The sequence below is a fragment of the Thrips palmi genome, unplaced genomic scaffold, assembly GCF_012932325.1.
Source record: "Thrips palmi isolate BJ-2018 unplaced genomic scaffold, TpBJ-2018v1 HiC_scaffold_8, whole genome shotgun sequence".
In the NCBI taxonomy this organism is placed as follows: domain Eukaryota; kingdom Metazoa; phylum Arthropoda; class Insecta; order Thysanoptera; family Thripidae; genus Thrips; species Thrips palmi.
Genome location: NW_023144635.1, coordinates 9,906,567 through 9,929,612, shown reverse-complemented (window position 1 = coordinate 9,929,612; position 23,046 = coordinate 9,906,567). Strand labels below are relative to the sequence as shown.

Sequence of the window (23,046 nt, the reverse complement as noted above, 5' to 3'; positions counted from 1 at the left end):
GCAGCCTCATTCCGACAGTCGTTTTCGTCGCTCCGTCTCTCTCGCACTCATGGTGCTCCCCTTACAGGTGCGAGAGCGACAGAGCGACGAAAACGACTCCCGGAATCAGTCTGCCGCAGCGAAGCGTGGGAGCACACCGGAGCGCGAGCCGAGCGCCCGCCATGCCGAGGGTGGGCCACGCCGCGGACACGCGTGCGTGGCGGGCAGGCCCACCCCCGTCCCGCCAGGCGCTCGCGCTCGGCTTCCTCGCGGCCGCGGCGTGGAATCTGGTGATTGGAAAATGCCTTTCGGGCGGGGAGGGGAGGGAGTAACTTTGGATAGCATTCATGGAGCAGCAATACGCCGCAAAATTGACGGCCGCGGAGCGTCCGGACTTCGGAATCTGTCTCATTCATGTCTGAGCGAGCACAGCCAAGCACGGCCAGCCATCGTTACCGTCACGCACTTCTGAATCATTGCAGCAGCCATCAGCTGTTCGCGGCTTCGCGGCGCAAACTCCTGGCGCGAATCACTACTGACTTACAGTGTGCCGGTAAAGGCTTTCTCGCGGAGTTCATGACGTGAGCCAAACAGCCTGCCTGAGTTCAGCTAAAGTATTGGGGTCGGATCGTGGTCGGGTCCCGCACGTCGAGTCTAACGCCGTCGGGGTTCAGACGGGGCTCATGTCCTGTATGAGTTGTTTGGCACGGCAGGCAGCCATTAGCGTAGTTGCCGCACCCCCGAGCTACCGATGAGAGTCTCACCGGTAGAAGTGCGCGCTTGCGGTGCAGTAGACTCCCCCTTCGGCCGGGTCGGACGTCAGCAGGACGTCAGCAGGACGTCAGCAGCTCTCCGCCGTCACCCTCCTGGGCCTGGGTCCTGGGTCGCCCCCGCGGCTGCCCGCTGCTGCCGGCAGTGGCGTAGCGTCCGCAGCGCCCCTTCTCCCACGCCGCCGGCTCGCTCGAGTCGCGGCCCTTCCCCTGCAGACTCATTCCGAGAGTCGTTTTCGTCGCTCCGTCTCTCTCGCACCCGCACGGGACGCCCCATGAGTGCGAGAGAGACAGAGCGACGGAAACGACTCTCGGAATCAACCTGCAGCACGGCTTCCGGGCCTTCGCCTTCGCCAGCCTTCAGCGTCAGCCCTCCAGCCTGCCTTGCCTTCTCTTCTCCCGTGCCTCGCGGTGCCTCGCCTCGCCTTGCTTGCGTTTCCTGGCGACAACAATGGCACTTGATGGCACTCCCCGAGCCGAGCCAAGCAGTCAAGCCCGTCTCGCCGTCTCCCAATATCGGCTCGTACCGCTTGCAGGTGGCCAGGGGCAGGCCCGATAGACTTCCAATGAATTACAAATGGGATGCAAGGGGCGAACCACTCGCCAATTTAGCGTAGAGTGCACAGCATAGGATTGATTGTGGGGATGTACTAGAATGTGTAAAATTTTGGACCTGTTTGCCACGCATTTAGCCTACTTACAAGCGTTCTTGATGCCTGAATGTGGAATGTGCCTGTTGGGTTTCCATTTTGTTTACAGGGCCAAAGTTGGTGTACATTGTCCCATGGGAAATACAAGGTGCAATTTGATGAAATTTTTGAATTTTAAACGAATAGGATCCGATAGGAAATAATCACCAATTCACTGAACAAGATTCTTTATTATCACAACTGAAATGTAACACAAGACGATTGGATACAATCACATTGGCGTTGAGTGCGCTGTGAAAAGAAAATATCATCATCCGCGAAACTACGGACTCTCCTTATTTGTCATAGAATTTCCTTTCAGTTCATGAAATTATAGTATGCAGGAATACCTTACACACATTACAGTGCCCAAGACCTAGCAATCTATCAATCATTCAGGTTCCTTTCTTCTTCTTTTTTTATTTGCTTTATCACCTTTTAATTTTACTTTTTTTTTATTCCCTTTTATTTTTCCATCATAACATTAAGATTAAAATTGTCACTTCATAAATATACATAGAAATATGCAGCAAGAGCTGCTCTGAGGCGTAATATCAAGTAAGAACAAATAATGAAACAAAATGACTGAAATATACACAAGAAATACTAGCATATGTATTTGTTAGCTTAAAAGACCTCTCACTTGGCATAAGAAGGAAGTTACTTTGAACATTATGTTCAACCGTAGATATTGATTTTAATGAATACATAGAAAACAAAACTGACACTAAAGATCACATCTGAACACTTGATGGTTTTCTCCACATGATCAAGATGTTTCATCCCAGTTTATTAGCACTTGCTCTAGGAGTTACCTCTCCAGGAGGTAAACAATTTAACGAAGATGCAACAGATTCAAGTTAACACCACATAAAATACTGGCACATATTTTCACCACACAAAATATAAAGTACCGGTAGGAAGATAGTACCAAGTTTAAAATAATTCCTGAGATATTGGAAGCATAATTTCCATACAGGAGAAAGTATACTACAAGCCGGACATTTGCATAAATACTACTTGCCCATGTGACTTTTGCAAAGTGCAGCAGAATATGAATGCAAAAGACAACTGTCTTTTTAATGAAAACATTCTAAAATTAATTGATTGAACACAATTTTAGTTAAATCAGTAAATGTACACATTTGCAATTGCTTAAAAGAAAATCACTTGAAATGAACCCTAAACTTTTCAGACTCCCAAAACAGTAATTGCAATACAGGCTAAATCAGTCATGAATGCATTTGACTTGAAAAAAAAAAAATTACTTATGTATTATAAGGAGTATAATTTCTCAGCAATTATAGTCAGTCCCACCAGCTGAGAAATGTTTCCCAGTAACAGGTAATCAAAGTAACAGAAATGAGCATGAAACAAAAAAACAAAGAGACAAGATTCTAAATAACCTTAGATTTTAAATTAAATAGATCCGTAGAACATCAACATCTATTCTTTTTTCTTTTTCAAGGAACAGATTGAAACTTAAAATAATAATGTGCGAAATGCAAGTACGCATTTGTGTTTTCTCTTCTTGGCTTTTTTAAGTCACTGATTAGGGAGCATGAGGCATAGCTGTGACCTATACCAGCTGTCTACATTTTAGCACAAAAGACATTGAAATGTCACAATATTATATCATAGATAAGTTTCGACAAACTATTTCCAATACCATTGTCTTAAATCACATCAAAATATACAATCACAAAGGAATATATCACCTTAGGTAAAACATCCTCCACAACCACATTAAATAATGTTCATGAAAGCTAAAGTGGCTATGAAAAGAAGCATCCTAAGAAACTGTCAGTGCAAGTTTCTAATGGAAAATAAGAGCTATGGAGAGGACACTCTCCAGACACAAATGTCCAGTTCCAAATGCTACTTCAGAGATTTCCATGAGAAGCTAAAGTCACTAAGTGGTGCTACTCCTACACAAAAGAGGGAGGGTTAACATACTGTGTATACCTGCCATCTTCCCATAAGGGGAGAGGACAGTGCATCAAAAATAGCCATGAAATAGAAGAAATTACAATTACCATCGTAAAGGAAAGGAATACCATGCACCTGACTGATACACTGGTTATGTTTTGTTTTTAATGTCAACTTTCAGTTACAGATACACTGGACAAAAAATAAGAATACTATTCTGGCAGAATACTTCAAATTACTGAAGTACCTACATGAGAGTATTTGAGACTTCAGGACAGCTATATGATATCAAAATACCCCTGTTCAATTAAGTTGCCTTTGTGAAGATGTTGATAGGTATACAAAATATACTTCTGATCTGCAATTCACACAAAATATGTTACCCAAAGGTAATATTATGAAGAAAAGTAAAGATTACAAGTAATATTACAAGAATATTCAATGGAAGATTTCATTAGCATTTCTACAACAGTGCTTTCTAATCTTGCAATGTTTGAAAATTTTAACATATGAAATATAATGTGTATTGACCTACACAGAAGAAATTTTAACGCTTTTTGGGAGAAAGTTTCTGTGAGGCTGCATTATGTTCCACTATAGCAGAAAACCTTCCTGGTCAAACATTAACACAGCATAACGTTTCTTACTCATCACCCATTCAAAAATCACAGACATTATTCCAGAGCAAGAAGTCATTTCAATCACAAAAGTGTTTTCAAAACCATAACCACTCAATTACAGCCAAGGTCCATACAATTTTGAAACATTGATAAGAGAAAATAACAGCTCTTCTACACATGTACTATAATTACACTAGTCCTAAGAGACCCTACCTAATTGAAGCTTGCAATAAGCATACACATGGATGAACCCAATGATCAACATTCATAAGTTCTCTTCATCTCTTGCACTACAATGTAGGTAGCTAATATTTATTCACAGGACAGAACTAAGACAAAGTCGTTGAAAGACACCAATTTATCAACAAGCATCAAATAGATGTGAGAGCTATATACTATTTTACAGAAAAATCCAATGCCTTTTTTGTCTGATTCTCAAAAATAGACCCATGTAACTCGGCAATGTTCAGGTGCCATATCTCCAAAAAATTGTACATCTCCAAAATTAGTTCAGAAGTTACAATGATGAAAGCGTCCAGATTAAAGAATTTTGTTGTTAATTATTTCGTAATTGAGATAAGGTTTGAGAAAAGTTTCCACCCATACTATGCGACGTAGCTCAAAACTGAAAGCATATTCCAGATTTGTTTAAAGGAGAGGTCGCTTAAGAGCTCCCATTGAATAAACCGATCATTGAGTAAAAATATTGAAAGACTTGATGAACTGTCAAAAATTGGGCACTGATCAATCGACCTTCTCTCAGCATCTTTCCTTTGAACAAATCTGCTTTCGATTTTGAGCTAGGCCAAACATTGGGTTGAGGGGACCTTATTCAACAAGGATGTTTTTTGAACTTTAAGATTCAATATCTTGGTTCAAAATTACCTTTCTCCATGTGCATATTAATTTTGAACAACATCAGATATTCAGGATTTTTTGGAGATCTAGCACTGGGAAAAAAAGTAAGAGGCAAATGTATCCTATTATGGCAATTCGAATTTATCATTAACAGAGCTTCAATTAAACCCTACAGGAACAAAGTTATTATTCCTGAGACTAGCATCAAAGTCACAGGATTAACAGTATTTTATGTAGTCTGAAACTGTCCTAGCAACATCCATATCCTCTACTGCCACATGAAAATAAAACCACCTCACGGTAAAACACCCAACTTTATAGTATGATGGATGACTTTAACATCTTAGTGAATCCACTTTAATTAACACATGCACTACCTACACAATCTAACACACACATTTGAAGACAAAGAACTGCAGAGACCAAGCATCAGAAAATGAAAATAAGCAGAGTGCTGATTATTTGGAAACCAAATGTTCGAACAGTCTGCTTACAAAGCACAAAAGCATAAAACAATGCCACAAATATTGTAGTCAAACTATTCCAGACCCATACTCCAGTTTGGTCATTGTCAAGAATTAAGTATATATGTTTGAGCCTTACTCTTTCTATTCCTAAACTTTGATTTTACTACAGAATCTTGGCGAGGAAACAATAACCAAATAGGCCAGAACACAAGGACATTAAGATATGCTAAGCATTTTACATAATGTAAAAACAAAAACACATATAAAATTAAAAATAATAAAACAAAGCTTTTTGTCATTATCCGGGCTCAGCACATAACTGAATTACTCCCCAACATTTGCAGGAAACGAACGAAGCCAAGACACAAGTAATAAAATCAGAATTATGTGGAGTAACCAAGTAGAAATCATGACTTCACAAAGCGGCCAGCAGTTCTTGCATTCCTATGGCTACCAAAATTTATAACATTAATCATTTACAAATAACAACAGCTTCAGAGTTTTCCTCCGCTTTGTACTATTCTGAAGCACTGAGGTGTGACTGAAAGCTTTTTACAGAAAATTACACAACGGGCCAAGTAGTTGCCTCATTAGTTAAATTCAATGCATTAGAATATTTTTGATAAAATATGCACACATTTCTAGGTGCTGCCTATACAGAGAAAAGAGAAGGCACCAATTTAAAGCCAACATTATTATTTGAGATGAAGATCATCTCATTTAATCAAAAGCAGTAATAAGTCTTAATTATCACACACTATTTCACAGAGGATTAGAATTATCACCTTTATTCCCTTCGATTATTAAAGAAAAGCTTTTCTGAAAATATTCAAGGTAGCCTAGGCTATCTATTCACCTCAGTGCCTTTACCTAGGTAACAATGCTGCATACAGTAATTTTTGGTTACAAGTGAACCCATCCTAACACTACTACATGTAACAAAGAGCCCAATGTCATAGCTTCTTTCTTGCATTTAGCTTGGCCTGGACTTCACGAAGCATGTCATCAAATGAGTTGCTTTCATTTCCACGATTCATGTGGGGTACATTTCCCAAGCTTCCTTTATTACAAGCCATTCCGTCTGAAAATAATGTGCAAAATTAGCCATAGGCCTCATGGCAAGAAATCACTGCTTGGACTGCAGAAAGAGGCACTCACCAAGGTCAGCATACCGCTCTCGACAAAATTTTCTTCTTCCTCCAAAACACAAATCATAGTGAGGTTGAGTAGGATCATCATTTCCCCGTTCAACAGCTTCATAAGCATCTACTTTATAAGCAAATGTTACAAAACCATAATTGTCCCTATAATAATAAAACAAAATAGTATCAGCAAAAACAGTAAAGAGGCATAATGAGTACAAAAGGTACAATTTTTATTTACACTATGACAGCAAGGAGATAAAAAGCTGAAACTACTTACGCATGCTCTCTGAAGTGAAGGTTTATGTCCACAATTGGCCCAAACACCTCAAATCTTCTTCTCAGTTCTGCTTTGGTGGTATCCTCAGGAATCCGACCAACATATATTACTCTTCTTTCCTCAACTTGACGTTTGTGCTCCTTTTCAACATGAGACCAGTCAACATTTCTTCGCATTGGTGATCTGGATCTGAAATAACAAATAGCATTAAATAAGTAAAAACAAGGGGAACAAAAAAACAAAAAAAAAATATCCACAAGGTACTGATGTATCCCACGTTATCACAAATTCTTAACTCAAGACACAGAACAACTATTACACCATAAGCCAAATCAAATGGGGTTCTTTCACAATGGAAAATCACTAACAACAGAAAAGTACAAAAAGGATAGGGGATTGGAACTGGAATGGCAGATTACTTTCGGGTTCATAATTCAAATGAAAACATCTACAGTTCACAGTTTGGGGAAAGCGAGAAGAATACACATAAATATGCCCCTAGACCTCCTGTTATTAACACATAAACCAATCAAAGTGGGGTTATTTGATGGACAAAGGTTATCAACACTACAATGCTCAACATGTAAAATATTCCAACCGCATGCTGTATTAAAATGTAACAAATGGGGGCTACGCCCTGATGATGATGCATAATGTTGCTCAGCAGCAATAAACCGCACACAAATGTGATGTGGGAGACAGCTGGAAGAGCGCGTATCCAATCCAGGAATCCATCCTCATCCTCCACAAAACAATGGTTCTCTTACCTCCAGGACCTTCTTCCTTCCCTCTTTCCCCTCCTCCTCCTGGCTCTGGCTCTGGCTCTGGTTCTGGCTCTCTTAATATCGCGACTCCTACTTCTAGACCTAGTCTGATGGCGACCACAGCCTGAGGAATACGACCTGGATCGGCTCGAGCGGGATCTCGACCTAGACTCTGATCTGGATGAGTAAGAACACAACCGGCGGCGAGCCCGGGGTCGGGACTGGGAGCGAGACCTCGACCTAAAGGTCCGACCTCGGTGTTGTTGGCAGGTAGAACGAGATCGTGAACGAGACCCGGACGAAGAACGATAACTGCTCCAAGATCCACCACGTCCCCGCCTACTTCTGCTGCGCTCCCTAAAACAGCATTAATCTCTTCCGTAACAAATGTTTCGACTGCTACCCTAATGAAAAACAATACTAATACGATACTAGTTAACCAAGGACAGTTGAAGAAAAAATTAGTGCAAAATGCAAAAATAGTAATAATAAACCCTACAAGAAGTAAAAATGTAAACCAGCGTGTCAAGAATAGATGCCTACATCATTTTCAGTTGAGACTAGAAATCACAAATTGTGAGTACACTTTTATCCAACGATACGACACTCACCTCCTGAGACTGCTGCTGCTGCCTCTGTTCCTGCTCGAGTCCCTCCTCCAGCGTTTCCACCCTCCGCTCCTGCTGCCTCGACTGCTCCTTCCCCTGCTCGCGCTGCGACGGCTGCTCACGCTGCGGTCCCGCCTGGACCGCCTTTGAGATCTGGAGCGAGAGCGTCGTCTTGAACGGGCAGACCGAGGGCTGCTGCGGCGGCTCGATCCACTGCTAATGCTGTTGCTTCTTCGGGTGGACCTGGATGAGCTTCGACTGCTGCGACTGCAGCTGCGTCTCCTCCTCCTGGTGGTCCTCTTTCTCCTGCCACTGCTGTGCGTGCTGCCTGCACTGCTGCTAGAGGATGCGCTGCTGCTGTCACTGCTGCTGCTGCTACTCCTGCTGCTGTTACTGCTGGCACTTCTGAGGGGGAGAGAAAAAAATTCCATCACAAATTGCTCATGAGTTGATTTTTAAAAAATTCATGGATTGTATGATTTTAACAAACAGACTCCTGATTGAGTGAGACCAACCTTGAACTCGATGATGACACAGTTCGAGACCTGGACCTTAATGGTGAACACACTGCTTTCTTAGGGGGGTTTTCCCTTCTGTTGAAAAATATTTTAAATATAAGAAATGTTTCAAACTTTTACAAATCATGATGCAGGTCTAACACTAAATGACAGGCCTAGAAATGAAGCATACCTGGACTTAATCACTGGCTTGGATTGAGGGGATCCATCACTGCTTGATGTACTTAAGTGTCTAGTACGATATTGCCGTTGTTTCTTTTTATCTTCCACAGGTTTTGAATTGGAATCATTTGAATCCTCTTCTACAACAATAACTTCAGGGGCACTTTCCAAATCCTTCTCTTGCTTTACTGTTAATAATTTAGGATGAGATGCAGGCTCAAGGTTACTTTTCTGGTTGTCAACCACAGGGACAGCTGTGTCACACACAGCCATCTCTTCTTTCTCCTGTTTGATTGTTACAGAGGGGTTGCTTGTAAGGGGAACAGGATCCAAGTTCTTCTCCTCCTTGACAGTAACTGTCAAGTGTACTGGCTTAACATCCTTAAAGTTTGCAGCCTCCATTTCTTCTGAACCAGACTTCTTTTCAAGGAGTGGTTCAGCTTTAGGAGAAACTGTGCTCTCCTTTTTCTGTTCCATTGCACGTTGTCTATTCCGATACTCTTCAAAGTTAAGTTTACGTTTTTTAGGTTGTTCAAGAGGCTTGGTAAGGACAGTCACATCAACAGGCTTTGATTCAACAGAAACCAGGGTCTCGGTGGGTGTAAGCGCCTCTGGCGGTTCAGTTTTGACAATAGTTTTAAGTGGCTTAGCAACTGGCTGAGGTACTTCGACAGGTGTCATGGTAGATTTAACAGCATCTTTTCTAGAATGGTCAACAGCTACTTCCTTTGACTGAGTTTTGACTTCTATAGCTTTGGGAGGTAGTTTAACTGTCTCCACAAGACTTTGAACCGGTTTTGATTGTTTTACAAGGGGTTTGAGAGAAGCATCAACTTGCAAAGGAGATTTAGTGGCACACAGAGGTGCAGAATTTTTAGTCTTAGGAGTTTGTTTTGGTTGTTGCACAACATTTTGTTGACTTGAAGGTGATTTAGGAGTATCACATCTAACTTTCTTCAAAACAGACACCATTAACATTTCCTTGTTTCTCCCGCCTTGGTTTATGGTTCTTGGCTTCAGCAAGCTATTTTTACTCCTAGAGCCACTACTTGAATCATAACCAGAGCTATAATTTGATGGAACAGCAGCCCCTTCACTATCTTCACTGACATCACCTGATTCCAGACCACTGTCCTTACGGGATTTGTCTTCATCCCACTCCATCTGTTTTGTGCTTGCTTGAATGTCCATGACCAATTTATCCGGCTGTATGAACAGAACAAAGAGAGGTAATTTACTGAAATTCAACAATGCTTCATGCATCACCGCAGTAAAAAGTAACTTAGCAAAAGCTATTGAAAAAAGACTTACAACAAACTCTATATTGTTTGATGAATCATTACTACAGTAATCGTGGTCCAGTTGGATATTTTCTCCACCTGTGCTTTTCCGGGAGACCAGCTTCAATAATTTATTTCTACTTAATGCTGCTCCTGCGGCATGCATACGGGTACCAGACCTACTGGGTCTTTTGCTTGGCATTGCTGGAATCAATGGTATTGTCTTCTTGCATCCCGATGCCTACAAAAGTTGAAGATACATAGTAATAGTGCAACTAGTTAGGCTGAAACTACCCAATAAGGAAAAGGTCAGTGCCTTCTTCTTTTTATACCTTGATTCTGTCCATAATTTCTGTGGGTAATGACTCCAGTATATTTTGATGGAGTAAAGATACTCCTTTAGTTGATGGAGACGATTTCTTCGGTGTAGAAGCTTCCCTCTTGCCTTTGGCAGGAGAAGACAAAGGTGAGGGCAATGGAGAGGTCTTAGAAATTGGAGCATTGGCACTGTGGTTTGACAATGGCGAAGCAGGCATTGACAAAGGTGAAGGTGGTACGGAGAAATGTGCTGGAGATGCTGGCATGGACTGCGAAAATTCTGGAGGTGGTTTCAACGTTGCTTCAAATTGTTCCAGAAGACTCTCCAAGTTCCCAGCCTCCAAGACTGCAATATTAAACCCAAGAATTAATAGAAGCAACAATTGTGACATAGTAATAAGAATACAATCCTAAACTTGACTCTGAATTACTTTACCTGGCACTGCCGCGTCTATAGCATCCAAGTCAACATTACAGTCAAGCGGTAAGTTGTTCCATGCTTGTGCCTCTTGTTCTTCTTTGATAAACTCCATGGCTATGTCATGAAGCTGTTCTACATCAGGACAGGGAAGAGGTAACTGAGACCTGTTGACAAAAAAATTATTTGGAATTAACATAAAATAAGGCCCTTGGCTACACAAAATTTTAGAAACACATACCCGTTCAGAGATGGTATTGAATTTTCCTTGGATGCAGCCTCCTGGGCAGCACCAAATATAGCAGCAAACTCAGGGTCTTCAACAGTGTCTAAGCCACTTTTCACTGGAGATGGCAATATTTCTTCTGTTTTCAGGATTTCATCCAAACTTTTTGTTTTATCATCAACTTGACTACCAGCCCCATTCGCTTTCACAGACTTTACTTCATTGTCAACATTATCTGCCTTAATGTCTAAAGAAGAAACATTGATTCCGAGTGCTGACACATCAATGTCAGAAACATTCACATCTAGTGCTGACAGAGACATGTCTAAATTTAGACTCGCATCAGATGAAACAGTTGTATTTTTTGGAGAAGGAATAGGTGTGCTGCATCGTGCTGGTATTGCAAGTGGTGCTGAAAGCCTGAGAATCAGAAAATGAAAGGATGTGGTTACAGTGAGACGGTAATATTCTACACCAACGGTCACCAAGGTGAAATACATCAATTTTTATGGCATGGCCTATTCAAACATACCCAGGCTTGTGTAAGCTGCTTGAAGTGCTGGTATTAGATTCAATTGAATCTTCAAATATATTGTCAGGTAATTCAGAGGGAATGACTTGGCCATCCATGCACACAACATCAGGATCTAGAGGCTACAAGAAAAAGGTAAAATTATAACATTTACCTCCTAAAATATCTAAAAGAGAAATATTATTATGAATATTTTACCTGATATGTAAATAGACCATCCTGCCATTCAAAAAGTGACTTGCTATAATCTTCTTTACTGCTGTTCAGGCTACTACACTCTGATGGTGCTACTGGAAGAACAGCAAGATCTCCATTGTGTCTGGAAACATAAATGAAAAAGGTTGTAATAAATAAAGAAAACTTCTAAATATTTTTAGGATAAGTTACATGTGTATATTTGTTTATTTTTGTTTTTGTTTTTTTTAAATCGATTCTTACTCTTGCTCTTGATCCGAATCCCAATGTACAACAGACTGATTTGTGTAATCAGAACTGTACTGCAAATCACTATGCATCATATCATAGAGAGAACTTTGACCATCAACTCCACTGAAGTCACCCTATTGAAATCAAAATGATAAAAATTATAATAATGATAACAAAATTACATGGTCTGAAAATCAGATTATAGGAATCAATACAAGTACCTGATCATAAATTGAGGTTGCAAAAGTTTCTTCATCGTGAAAATTGAGAAGACCAGTCTCCATAATGAATAAGGCCTCTCGCTGGAATAAAGAGAAATAATCATAATTTAGGTAAGTAACATAATGAAACAATTTATGTTAGTTCCTCCCTTTCCTCCCACAACATATTCCTGTATCTCACAACTTAAACCAGTTATCAAGGTGAGCGGAAAATATCTCGTTCTTGGTAACAAAGCTCACAGTTGCCTCTAACTAGAGCACCATTAAAAGACATAATATTAAGATGCCCAGAGAGTGTAGAAAACCAAAGAGGATGGAATCAACCCCACAAGCAGAAATAGCTCACAGTATCCGTTACCTTGAACACTACCTAGTGGCCACAAGAAACAAGTGCTGAGTCTGGCTATTATTTACATGTAGAAACAGATCCTAAATCAAAGGCAGATGGCCATCAATCATTGATACAAGGCAGTACCAGTTGAGCAGAAGCGTTATCAGAACCAAATTAAGTTTGTCAGCGAGGTTTCTGTCTGCTACATTTAAAAACAATAACCGCTGATCCCCTAACCTTCACAGGACCCATGGACACCATAACCCCGACGCGTACACGTAACAAATCCGCGCCACGGGCGCGGCAATATTGACATCGCCATGACGTTAACAGAGACGAAATTTGAAAAGGTCCAATGACTTATTGACCGGAATCAAGAAGTCCAAGTCGAAAAGAGGAAAAAGGCACACGACAAAACCGGGCGTCCGGCTACGCGTTCAGAGGCATACATAGGCGATTATAACCTCACTCTTTCACACTTCCCGGGTGCGCTTGCATTCGGAAATTCCGATTGATTTTCAGCGATTAACGTTTCTTTCAGTTGGTTCAGACGTCTGACTTGAAAATATCTTGGTCGCAGAGCAAGTTTCTCACTTGATGCACTGTCTGACTGAGGAGAGATCTTCGGCATTGGAGACCACCTTGGTTGACAATCAACAGCAGTTTTTTGGAGAGGAAAACTCAGATTGTCCGTGTCACAAGCGTCCAGACACTTCAGACGTGGGTAGAAACACTTGATGGCAACACACCTTGATCAGTTCTTGATAGTAACATTCAATGTTAGCGATCCCCTGCGTTATTTTTAGTCACGAACACAGAACAGCTTGCCAAGAAAACGTGCCATACGGGCGGCTGCATATTTTGAGCTTCAAAATCGTCGCAACTTATGCGAGCCCCGATCATACCACTTTCCCCACACGGACTCCAGCGAACACACTTCTATCCGTCACTGTTTACTTCGAAAGGCACGCACTTACTTACTGTAAATCAAATAAAATTTATCCCATCAAGAGCACTTGTGTCCAACGTATACACCACCACACACACACACTCACTCACACACACACAACGCACACAAACACGCCTGATTCACACCGACGCACCCACACCACACTTGTCCCAACAGAGCAAGGTGCGACCAATCAGGGCACAGCTTCTATAGCATCCGGTCGCGGTGGCGCCATTCCCGCACCTTTCGAAACTTTCGGACGCTAACTATTTCCCGGTGAAGCCCGTGCTTGTGCAATGTCGCACTTGTTCGAAAGCAACAGTCCGTACGTTTCGTTTTTATTTTATATATCATTTTATTTAAAATTCGAACTGAAAATGACGGTGTGTGTTCAACATTTTAAACGTGATTTGGTGTATTCAAAAAAATTCTTTTCACTGGGTAAAAATAATTTGAGACCTTTTTTCTCAGTGTTTCCATTCTGTATGACGTCAGCAGAGTCGCTGACGAAGTTGTTTATAGAAACAATGTTGTTAATAGTTTTTAGATGAACCAAGAGCGGAGCCACAGGGGTGGCGCCGTGGTGCACGGCGTGACGTGCAGGGCTGGAGGGGGGAGGGCGGCATCACGGACTATCACGACGACGACGGGGTCGCCGGGGATACCCCAGAACCCAGCGTGACGATTGCAATTAGATGCCCTGATGGACACCCGATGTCTTCTGAAAAAGAGCGCGAAAAAGTCAACAACTCGGACTTGGGGCTCTGGGCGTGACGAGTGGGGCGTGGCGCCAATATCGCGTGTTTCGCACAAGCGAGTTCGCAGCAGTTCGAGTTCCAAATTTCTTCGGAACTGCGCGCGCTGCGCGCTCTCTGGGTTTCTCCGGCCATGCGTCTCTCCCTCCCGGTCCTTGCCGGACGAGAAAAGCGGAGTTTGATGTCGCAACAACGACGAGCGGCGCGACGGAGTGGATTTGAGTCGGGAGGGGGCAAAGCCCGCAGGGCCCGCAGTCAAAGTATACTGCGTGAGGAGGAGGGAGAGGGGGGGAGTCCCCTCGAGTCGCGCTAAGGCTGCTAAGGCCCTACGCCCTCAACACATAACTCAGGGGCAGGGCCAGCGAGGCCCTAATCGGACCAATTATTGCCCAATTGATGGCGCCCGAGCTGGTGTGCCCTTCGTGGCCCTGCGTGGCCGTTTGTGTGGCCCTTCGAGGCCCCTCGTTTCCCTCCCCGTGGCCCCTCGCCTTGCCCCTCGCCTTGCCCCTCGCGTGGCGCTTCGCGACCCTTGGTGGGCATTTTTGTGGGCGTTCGTATGGGCCTCCGTGGCCTTCGTGTGGGCCTTCTTTCATTGGACCTTCATGGCCCTTTTCAGTCCTTCCCTTCCTGACCCTACTTGACCCTTCTTAGCCCTTCTTGGCCTTTTATGGCCCTTCTTGGCCCTTTGTGGCCCTTCTTTAGGCCTTTCTTGACCCTTCTTGTACCCTTCTTGGCCCTTTGTGGACCTTCCTGTGGTCCCTTGTGCGGCCTTTCTTGCTTCTTCACCCTCTTCTTGGTCCTTCTTGGCCCTTCGTGGTCATTCGTAGCCCTTTGTGTGGCCCTTTGTGTGGCCCTTCGTCACCGCCAGAGTTCGCCACCCCATCCCTCTACTTGCCTCTCGCGTCTCGCCCCTCGCTTCTTGGAAGGATATGGCGCGGAAGCTCTCGCCGCCCTCTCCATCACGCGCGCGTACACGCGCTCACACACACACACACACACACACACACACACACACACTCTGCACATATCACATACACACATACATATCTAACAAACATACACACACTCCATATTGTCTAATCAGCGCTAATTATCGCCGCCGCCCCCGCGCGGTGCTGCGCGGTGCGGTCCCTGGACTGGACGTCCGTCGCCTCCGCAGAGTCCTTTCGTCGCTGTCTCTCTCTCTCTCGTACACGTGGGGCGTCCTGGAGGGGTGCAAGAGAGAGGGAGGCGGCGAGGCGGCTCTGGGCCGTGACTCGACGGCGCGGTGCGCGCGGTGCCGCGGTGTGCCACCGTCGGCGTGCCACCGTCGGCGTGCCACCGTCGGCGTGCCGGCCGGGCCGCGCACAAGGTGGCCTGATGACCCGTAATCACGCGGCCCTCCGCCGCCCCGCCGCCCTGCAGGCCCACTCCAAGCAGTGCCCTGTCACTCTGTCTCTCTCGCACCCGCTCGCGACGCCCAATGAGTGAGCGAGAGAGACAGAGTTGCTGTTCGGAGTTATGTCTATCCTGATGCGGACTGATTCCGAGAGTCTTTTTCGTCGCTCTGTCTCTCTCACACATATAGAGGAAACTATGCATGATTGCGAGAGAGGAAGAGCGACGAAAATGACTCTCAGTCCGCTGGTGCTGGCGGGTGCTGGCCAGGTTGGCGCTGGACGGCCACGGCCCGGATGATGTGCCGGGTGCTCGTGGTAAGCGCGAAAGCGTGGAATCAGACTCAAAGAGGGAGAGAGCGGAAGAGAGAGACTCTGAGAGGGTGGGGAAGGAAGGAGAGGAAGAGAGAAAGGGGGTGAGGGAGAAAGAGAGAGGTAGATGCGCGCGTCATCACCGAGCGACCGACTCACGCGGCGCCACGGAAAATGGGGCAGGCCGAAAATAAGCCTCCGATCGCCTTCATTACGGCCCTCGCCATGGAGTCCGTGGTCGTGGTCGCGGAGCGGAGTGTACCCAGGCGACCCAGCGACCCAGCGCACCGGGCCGGAGCCGTAGCGGGGACACTCGGCTAGCGCGGCCTGCGGTGTGTGCTCGGACTGTGGTCCTCGCTTCGTCGTGTTTTCCACCAGGCTGCCACGCGCACTCGTGTAAATTTTGTCAGAATGTCAGAAACATGTCTGAAATCCTGATCAAAATTCGCGCACCTCTGAAAGCTGAAATTCTGAAAACTTACTCTGATATTGATGGTGTGAGTTCTACAGAATGTCAGGAGATGTTTTCAGCTTTCAGAGGTGCGCGAATTTTGATCAGGTTTTCAGACAGGTTTCTGACATTGTGATAACATTTACACGAGTGCGGGCCAAGAGGTGGATCCAATGTCCTCGCTACGACGCTACGATACACGCTGTGTGTGTTCGGCCTGCGGTGTGTGCTCGGACTGTGGTCCTCGCTTCGTCGTGTTTTCCACCAGGCTGCCACGCGGGCCAAGAGGTGGATTAAGAACCAAGGTCCTCGCTACGACGCTACGATACACGCTGTGTGTGTTCGGACTGCGGTGTGTGCTCGGACTGTGGTCCTCGCTTCGTCGTGTTTTCCACCAGGCTGCCACGGGGGCCAAGAGGTGGACTAAGATCCAATGTCCTCGCTACGATGCTACGATACACGCTGTGTGTGCGGTGTGTGTGCTCGGACTGTGGTCCTCGCTTCGTTGTGTTTTCCACCAGGTTGCCACGCGGGCCAAGAGGTGGACTAAGATCCAATGTCCTCGCTACGATGCTACGATACACGCTGTGTGTGCGGTGTGTGTGCTCGGACTGTGGTCCTCGCTTCGTCGTGTTTTCCACCAGGCTGCCACACGGGCCAAGAGGTGGACTAAGATCCAAGGTCCGCGCTACGACGCTACGATACACGCTGTGTGTGTTCGAACTGCGGTGTGTGTTCGGACTGTGGTCCTCGCTTCGTTGTGTTTTCCACCAGGTTGCCACGCGGGCCAAGAGGTGGACTAAGATCCAAGGTCCTCGCTACGACGCTACGATACACGCTGTGTGTGTTCGGACTGCGGTGTGTGTTCGGACTGTGGTCCTCGCTTTGTTGTGTTTTCCACCAGGCTGCCACGCGGGCCAAGAGGTGGACTAAGATCCAATGTCCTCGCTACGATGCTACGATACACGCTGTGTGTGCGGTGTGTGTGCTCGGACTGTGGTCCTCGCTTCGTTGTGTTTTCCACCAGGTTGCCACGCGGGCCAAGAGGTGGACTAAGATCCAATGTCCTCGCTACGATGCTACGATACACGCTGTGTGTGCGGTGTGTGTGCTCGGACTGTGGTCCTCGCTTCGTCGTGTTTTCCACCAGGCTGCCACACGGGCCAAGAGGTGGACTAAGATCCAAGGTCCGCGCTACGACGCTACGATACACGCTGTGTGTGTTCGAACTGCGGTGTGTGTTCGGACTGTGGTCCTCGCTTCGTTGTGTTTTCCACCAGGTTGCCACGCGGGCCAAGAGGTGGACTAAGATCCAAGGTCCTCGCTACGACGCTACGATACACGCTGTGTGTGTTCGGACTGCGGTGTGTGTTCGGACTGTGGTCCTCGCTTTGTTGTGTTTTCCACCAGGCTGCCACGCGGGCCAAGAGGTGGACTAAGATCCAATGTCCTCGCTACGATGCTACGATACACGCTGTGTGTGCGGTGTGTGTGCTCGGACTGTGGTCCTCGCTTCGTTGTGTTTTCCACCAGGTTGCCACGCGGGCCAAGAGGTGGACTAAGATCCAATGTCCTCGCTACGATGCTACGATACACGCTGTGTGTGCGGTGTGTGTGCTCGGACTGTGGTCCTCGCTTCGTCGTGTTTTCCACCAGGCTGCCACACGGGCCAAGAGGTGGACTAAGATCCAAGGTCCGCGCTACGACGCTACGATACACGCTGTGTGTGTTCGAACTGCGGTGTGTGTTCGGACTGTGGTCCTCGCTTCGTTGTGTTTTCCACCAGGTTGCCACGCGGGCCAAGAGGTGGACTAAGATCCAAGGTCCTCGCTACGACGCTACGATACACGCTGTGTGTGTTCGGACTGCGGTGTGTGTTCGGACTGTGGTCCTCGCTTTGTTGTGTTTTCCACCAGGTTGCCACGCGGGCCAAGAGGTGGACTAAGATCCAAGGTCCTCGCTACGACGCTACGATACACGCTGTGTGTGTTCGGACTGCGGTGTGTGTTCGGACTGTGGTCCTCGCTTTGTTGTGTTTTCCACCAGGCTGCCACGCGGGCCAAGAGGTGGACTAAGATCCAATGTCCTCGCTACGATGCTACGATACACGCTGTGTGTGCGGTGTGTGTGCTCGGACTGTGGTCCTCGCTTCGTTGTGTTTTCCACCAGGTTGCCACGCGGGCCAAGAGGTGGACTAAGATCCAATGTCCTCGCTACGACGCTACGATACACGCTGTGTGTGTTCGGACTGCGGTGTGTGTTTGGACTGTGGTCCTCGCTTCGTTGTGTTTTCCACCAGGTTGCCACGCGGGCCAAGAGGTGGACTAAGATCCAATGTCCTCGCTACGACGCTACGATACACGCTGTGTGTGTTTGGACTGCGGTGTGTGTTTGGACTGTGGTCCTCGCTTCGTCGTGTTTTCCACCAGGCTGCCACGCGGGCCAAGAGGTGGACTAAGATCCAATGTCCTCGCTACGATGCTACGATACACGCTGTGTGTGCGGTGTGTGTGCTCGGACTGTGGTCCTCGCTTTGTTGTGTTTTCCACCAGGTTGCCACGCGGGCCAAGAGGTGGACTAAGATCCAAGGTCCTCGCTACGACGCTACGATACACGCTGTGTGTGTTCGGACTGCGGTGTGTGTTTGGACTGTGGTCCTCGCTTCGTTGTGTTTTCCACCAGGTTGCCACGCGGGCCAAGAGGTGGACTAAGATCCAATGTCCTCGCTACGACGCTACGATACACGCTGTCTGTGTTCGGACTGCACTCTCAGACCTGTATTGACTATTTATCTCTTGCCATAAAGGTTTTTGTGCAAACGTAATATGTACTATTTTCTCTTTGGCTATGCACTATTTTGTTCATTGTGTAATGTTTTTAGTCCATTAAACCGGACTTTTTGTCATTTGCAATGCACTTTCCAATTTCAACGTAATCTTCTGACTATTATATCCTTAAAACGATCAAAATTGTGCATAGTTAAGGAGAAAATAGTACATTTTACGTTTGCTCAAAAAACGCTATAAGCAAAGGAGAAAAATGTCCATATTGGTCTGAGCGTGTGTGGTCCTCGCTTCGTTGTGTTTTCCACCAGGCTGCCACGCGGGCCAAGAGGTGGACTAAGATCCAAGGTCCTCGCTACGATGCTAAGATACACGCTGTGTGTGCGGTGTGTGTTCGGACTGTGGTCCTCGCTTCGTTGTGTTTTCCACCAGACTGCCACGCGGGCCAAGAGGTGGACTAAGATCCAATGTCCTCGCTACGACGCTGCGATGCACGCTGTGTGTGTTCGGCCTGCGGTGTGTGTTCGGACTGTGGTCCTCGCTTCGTTGTGTTTTCCACCAGGCTGCCACGCGGGCCAAGAGGTGGACTAAGATCCAATGTCCTCGCTACGACGCTACGATACACGCTGTGTGTGTTCGGACTGCGGTGTGTGTTTGGACTGTGGTCCTCGCGTCGTCGTGTTTTTCACCAGGCTGCCACGCGGGCCAAGAGGTGGACTAAGATCCAATGTCCTCGCTACGATGCTACGATACACGCTGTGTGTGTTCGGACTGCGGTGTGTGTTCGGACTGTGGTCCTCGCTTCGTCGTGTTTTCCACCAGGCTGCCACGCGGGCCAAGAGGTGGACTAAGAACCAAGGTCCTCGCTACGATACGGCTAAGTTCGTAGAAATGGGAGGCGGGGTTCTGGTTAGTGAAGAGAAAATCTTGAACTGCTCGAACGTCGCATAGGGCAGGCTCACATCTCGACAAGCGACGATCATCTGGGGATCAAAACGAGCGGGAACATTCAAGTAGTGTTCTCATATTTAGGCATCGGGTTGATTGTTTCGTGACTTTAAATAGCGTTTTGTTGCTCAGAGATAATACAAACGTTCGCTAGCACGCGTACAAGCTGCCTAGGGGCGTCAAAATTGCTTCAAAACGATTTCCCCTTAATGAAAGTGGGGCCCGCAGTAGCAGCGTCCGCTACCAAGGCGCCCATAACCTCCAACCACATCCCTTTTATTTTTTCATGCGAAACGTTATTTTAATTTCAGTGAATACGCATCCTAGGTAGGCGTTAATGCTAAGAAATGCGAGGCGAGTGCATAAATCGTTCCAAATGCCCGATAAACAGCAGAAAAGAAGTCAAAATTCAAGCTTCCCGCGAGAATGATCCCCAGATGGAAGGGAACGTTGTTGGTCCCATCACCGCTAGTGACTCGCAGAAGCCGTTGTGAGCCTGCCCTATTCCCAGCGTGCAGACCGTCCAGTGCGCCTTCCTCTTCCCACTTATGCAGCCCCTAAACGGGTCCACTGCTTCCTGGCGGCGGCCCTGCTTGCTCGTTCCGAAACATGCGGCGCGTCGTCGCTCTGCCTCTCTCGCACTCAAGAGGCGTCCTAGGGGTGGGAGAGAGACGGAGCGACAAAGCGCTGTCCGGAATGAGAGGCAAACCGCGCCCTTCTTGTTGTTGCTCCGGACGCTGGACGCGCGTGACGCAAAACGGGCTGTTCTGAATGTGTCGCGGGGGCGGCGCGGCGCGGGGCGCATCAAGTATGCATGGACATGCGGGGACATGCGGGGACATGCCCCCGTGCGACCCGCAGTCTAATCTCTCCCCATCTCTCTCCATCTCATTGTCGCCGTCCGACGTCACGCTTCTGAGACCACTTCCCGCTTCGCCGCGTGAAAGCCGAAAAAAGAGCGCGAAAAAAAAATCTCACCTGCACTGAGGAGCTCTGGATTCATGCTTAAAGTTTTGGATGAGGAAGGTTCCATTCAGGCGCGAAGGGTACTTCACTTGAGTCGGGTAAGTTTTTGTCCTCCAAATTTGCGCGATATTTGGTTTATTATAACCAGGCTGCGCTTACACGTTGTCGTCGCTTGGCTTTGGATGAAACCATTAATGAACCACACTGAAAACTCAAGTGTGTGCTGACTGATGTGTACTGAGTACACACGCTAAAATTGTCCTCGCCAAAATTTGGGTGATGAAGCACGTTCGTCAAAATACTGACGTCCAGACCGAGACTATCTCGTTCTTAACGTCGAGTCGAACAATTTCCGGTAAAAAGTCATGTTTTTGCTGCTTTTAAGACCTTGGCGCGCAGGGCAACGGGGCCTATTTTTGAGAGCCCGCACCACCACGGCCCACCACGGCCCACCACGGCCCACCACGGCCCACCACGGCCCAGCCCGCCATCACGCATCCGGGTGAAATGGCTAATCGGCGCGGTCGTAAAGATGGCCAAACTGACCTCCAAATGGCCGTCAGTGAGTTAGGAAGCCCCCGGCAGACCGTACGTAAATCGTGCCGTATGCCTCGGCCAGGCCGTGGCCAGGCCGTGGCAGCCATGGCGGCGCATGGCGGCGGTGGTGCGTCGTCTGCGGGTGGCTACGAGTCACCACACTGCGACGGCGAGGACGGCAAGGACACGCGGCACGCGCGTGCTTCGCAGTGCACGCCCCATCGGCACACGCGGAGGAGGTGCCTGGAGGGTAGGCAAAAAGTCACACATTGCCCCTGTAAGTAGGCAGCTTTTGCCTCCTCCCCCCCCCCCCCCCCCCCCCCGCCCGTCTCTGGATCCACCAAGGCACGGCTCGCAGCGGCACGCCCTGCACGGCCCTACACTGTGAAACCAAACGTGGACAACTCCACACTTCCTGGTGTGGAGTAGGTCTCCACACTTGGAAGTGCAGAGTTTGCAGCCTCCACACTTCAAGTGTGGAGTAGCTCACATGGCCCCTATCTCTTAGCATGGTGGTGCAAACGTGGACAACTCCACGTTTGAAGTGTGGAGACTGCAAACTCTGCACTTCCAAGTGTGGAGACTGAAAATTCCAGTCCTCTGCATTTCAAATGTGGAGTTGTCCACGTTTGGTTTTACAGTGTAGCCACGGCCAGGCCGGCGGGGTCGTCGACTGGACCCATCTCCCGCAACAAGGTGTGTGTCAATTCAATTGGCACGTCCGGGTCTTGCAGACTGATTCCGAGAGTAGTTGTTTTCGTCGCCCTGTCTCTCTCGCACTTCTGGGCCGTCTCGGACAGGTGTGAGAGAGACAGGGCGACGAATGCGACACCCGGAACCAGCCTGCAGCAGCCACCGTGCCACCAGCACCTCAGCGCACCTCAGGGAAGCCGGGCAGGCCGGCTGCCCGCAGACTGATTCCCACACGGTATAAACGATTCCTGGTTTTCCCAGGAACTCCCTGGAAATCGCCTATGCCTTCACCATTGGCTTCCTGGGAAAACCAGGTTCCGTTTTTACCGTGCACAGTCGTTTCCGCCGCTCTGTCCCTCTCGCTTCAGCAGGGGACGACCCAGGAGTCTGAGAGAGACACAAGCGTTGTTCGAAATCACTCTGCTGCTACCGGCATCAAAAGTTTTTCATGGCCGCCGCCGTCGGCGGGGCCAGGCCGTGCCGCGGGTTGCCTATCCTCCGCCCGGCCGCCAGGCAGGCAGGCAGGGCTGGCGGGCAGCGCTGGCGAGGGCATGGCGTTGACAGCTGCCAGCCCGTCTGTCCGGCAGGGCCGGCAGGGCGGGCAGGGTCATTAGCGAGGGAAAGATGGACTGTTATGGCTCGGCGGGGCAGGCGGGGCACTCGGCGTGTGTGACCACACTGCGGCGCCCGGCCAGCCCGGCCAGCCCGGCCGCCAATGCAGGCGCGGACGCGGAGCCA

At 47.6% G+C, this 23,046-nt stretch overlaps 1 protein-coding gene across 5 annotated transcripts; it reads right to left on the bottom strand.

Annotated features, from left to right (window-relative positions):
- Positions 1-1,609: 1,609 nt before the first annotated feature.
- Positions 1,610-13,656, bottom strand: LOC117653213 (serine/arginine repetitive matrix protein 2-like). 5 transcript variants are annotated; one of them, XM_034398716.1, is made up of 16 exons: positions 13,520-13,656; positions 12,208-12,288; positions 11,999-12,120; positions 11,759-11,879; positions 11,561-11,682; positions 11,044-11,448; positions 10,821-10,969; positions 10,399-10,730; positions 10,098-10,307; positions 8,797-9,992; positions 8,622-8,699; positions 8,110-8,511; positions 7,502-7,855; positions 6,735-6,923; positions 6,471-6,616; positions 1,610-6,393 (listed from the first exon to the last, which is right to left on the bottom strand). In XM_034398716.1, exons 2-16 carry the CDS (start codon positions 12,268-12,270, stop codon positions 6,266-6,268), a joined length of 4,017 nt encoding a protein of 1,338 aa, XP_034254607.1. In that variant the 5' UTR covers positions 12,271-12,288; positions 13,520-13,656; the 3' UTR covers positions 1,610-6,265. The 5 variants fall into 5 exon arrangements, with proteins under 5 accessions (XP_034254607.1, XP_034254608.1, XP_034254609.1 ...); XM_034398717.1 differs by having other exon boundaries at positions 13,516-13,622; XM_034398718.1 differs by lacking the exon at positions 13,520-13,656 and adding an exon at positions 13,288-13,475.
- Positions 13,657-23,046: the final 9,390 nt, after the last annotated feature.

What these genes read in the sequence shown, in the direction of transcription:
- LOC117653213 (XM_034398716.1), bottom strand. Translation starts at nt 12,270, where the DNA reads ATGGAGACTGGTCTTCTCAATTTTCACGATGAAGAAACTTTTGCAACC. An exon ending in ATGGTCTATTTACATATCAG is followed by an intron (nt 11,683 to 11,758) that starts GTAAAATATTCA and finishes TTTTTCTTGTAG; the next exon opens with CCTCTAGATCCTGATGTTGT. An exon ending in AAGCCAGTGATTAAGTCCAG is followed by an intron (nt 8,700 to 8,796) that starts GTATGCTTCATT and finishes ATTTTTCAACAG; the next exon opens with AAGGGAAAACCCCCCTAAGA.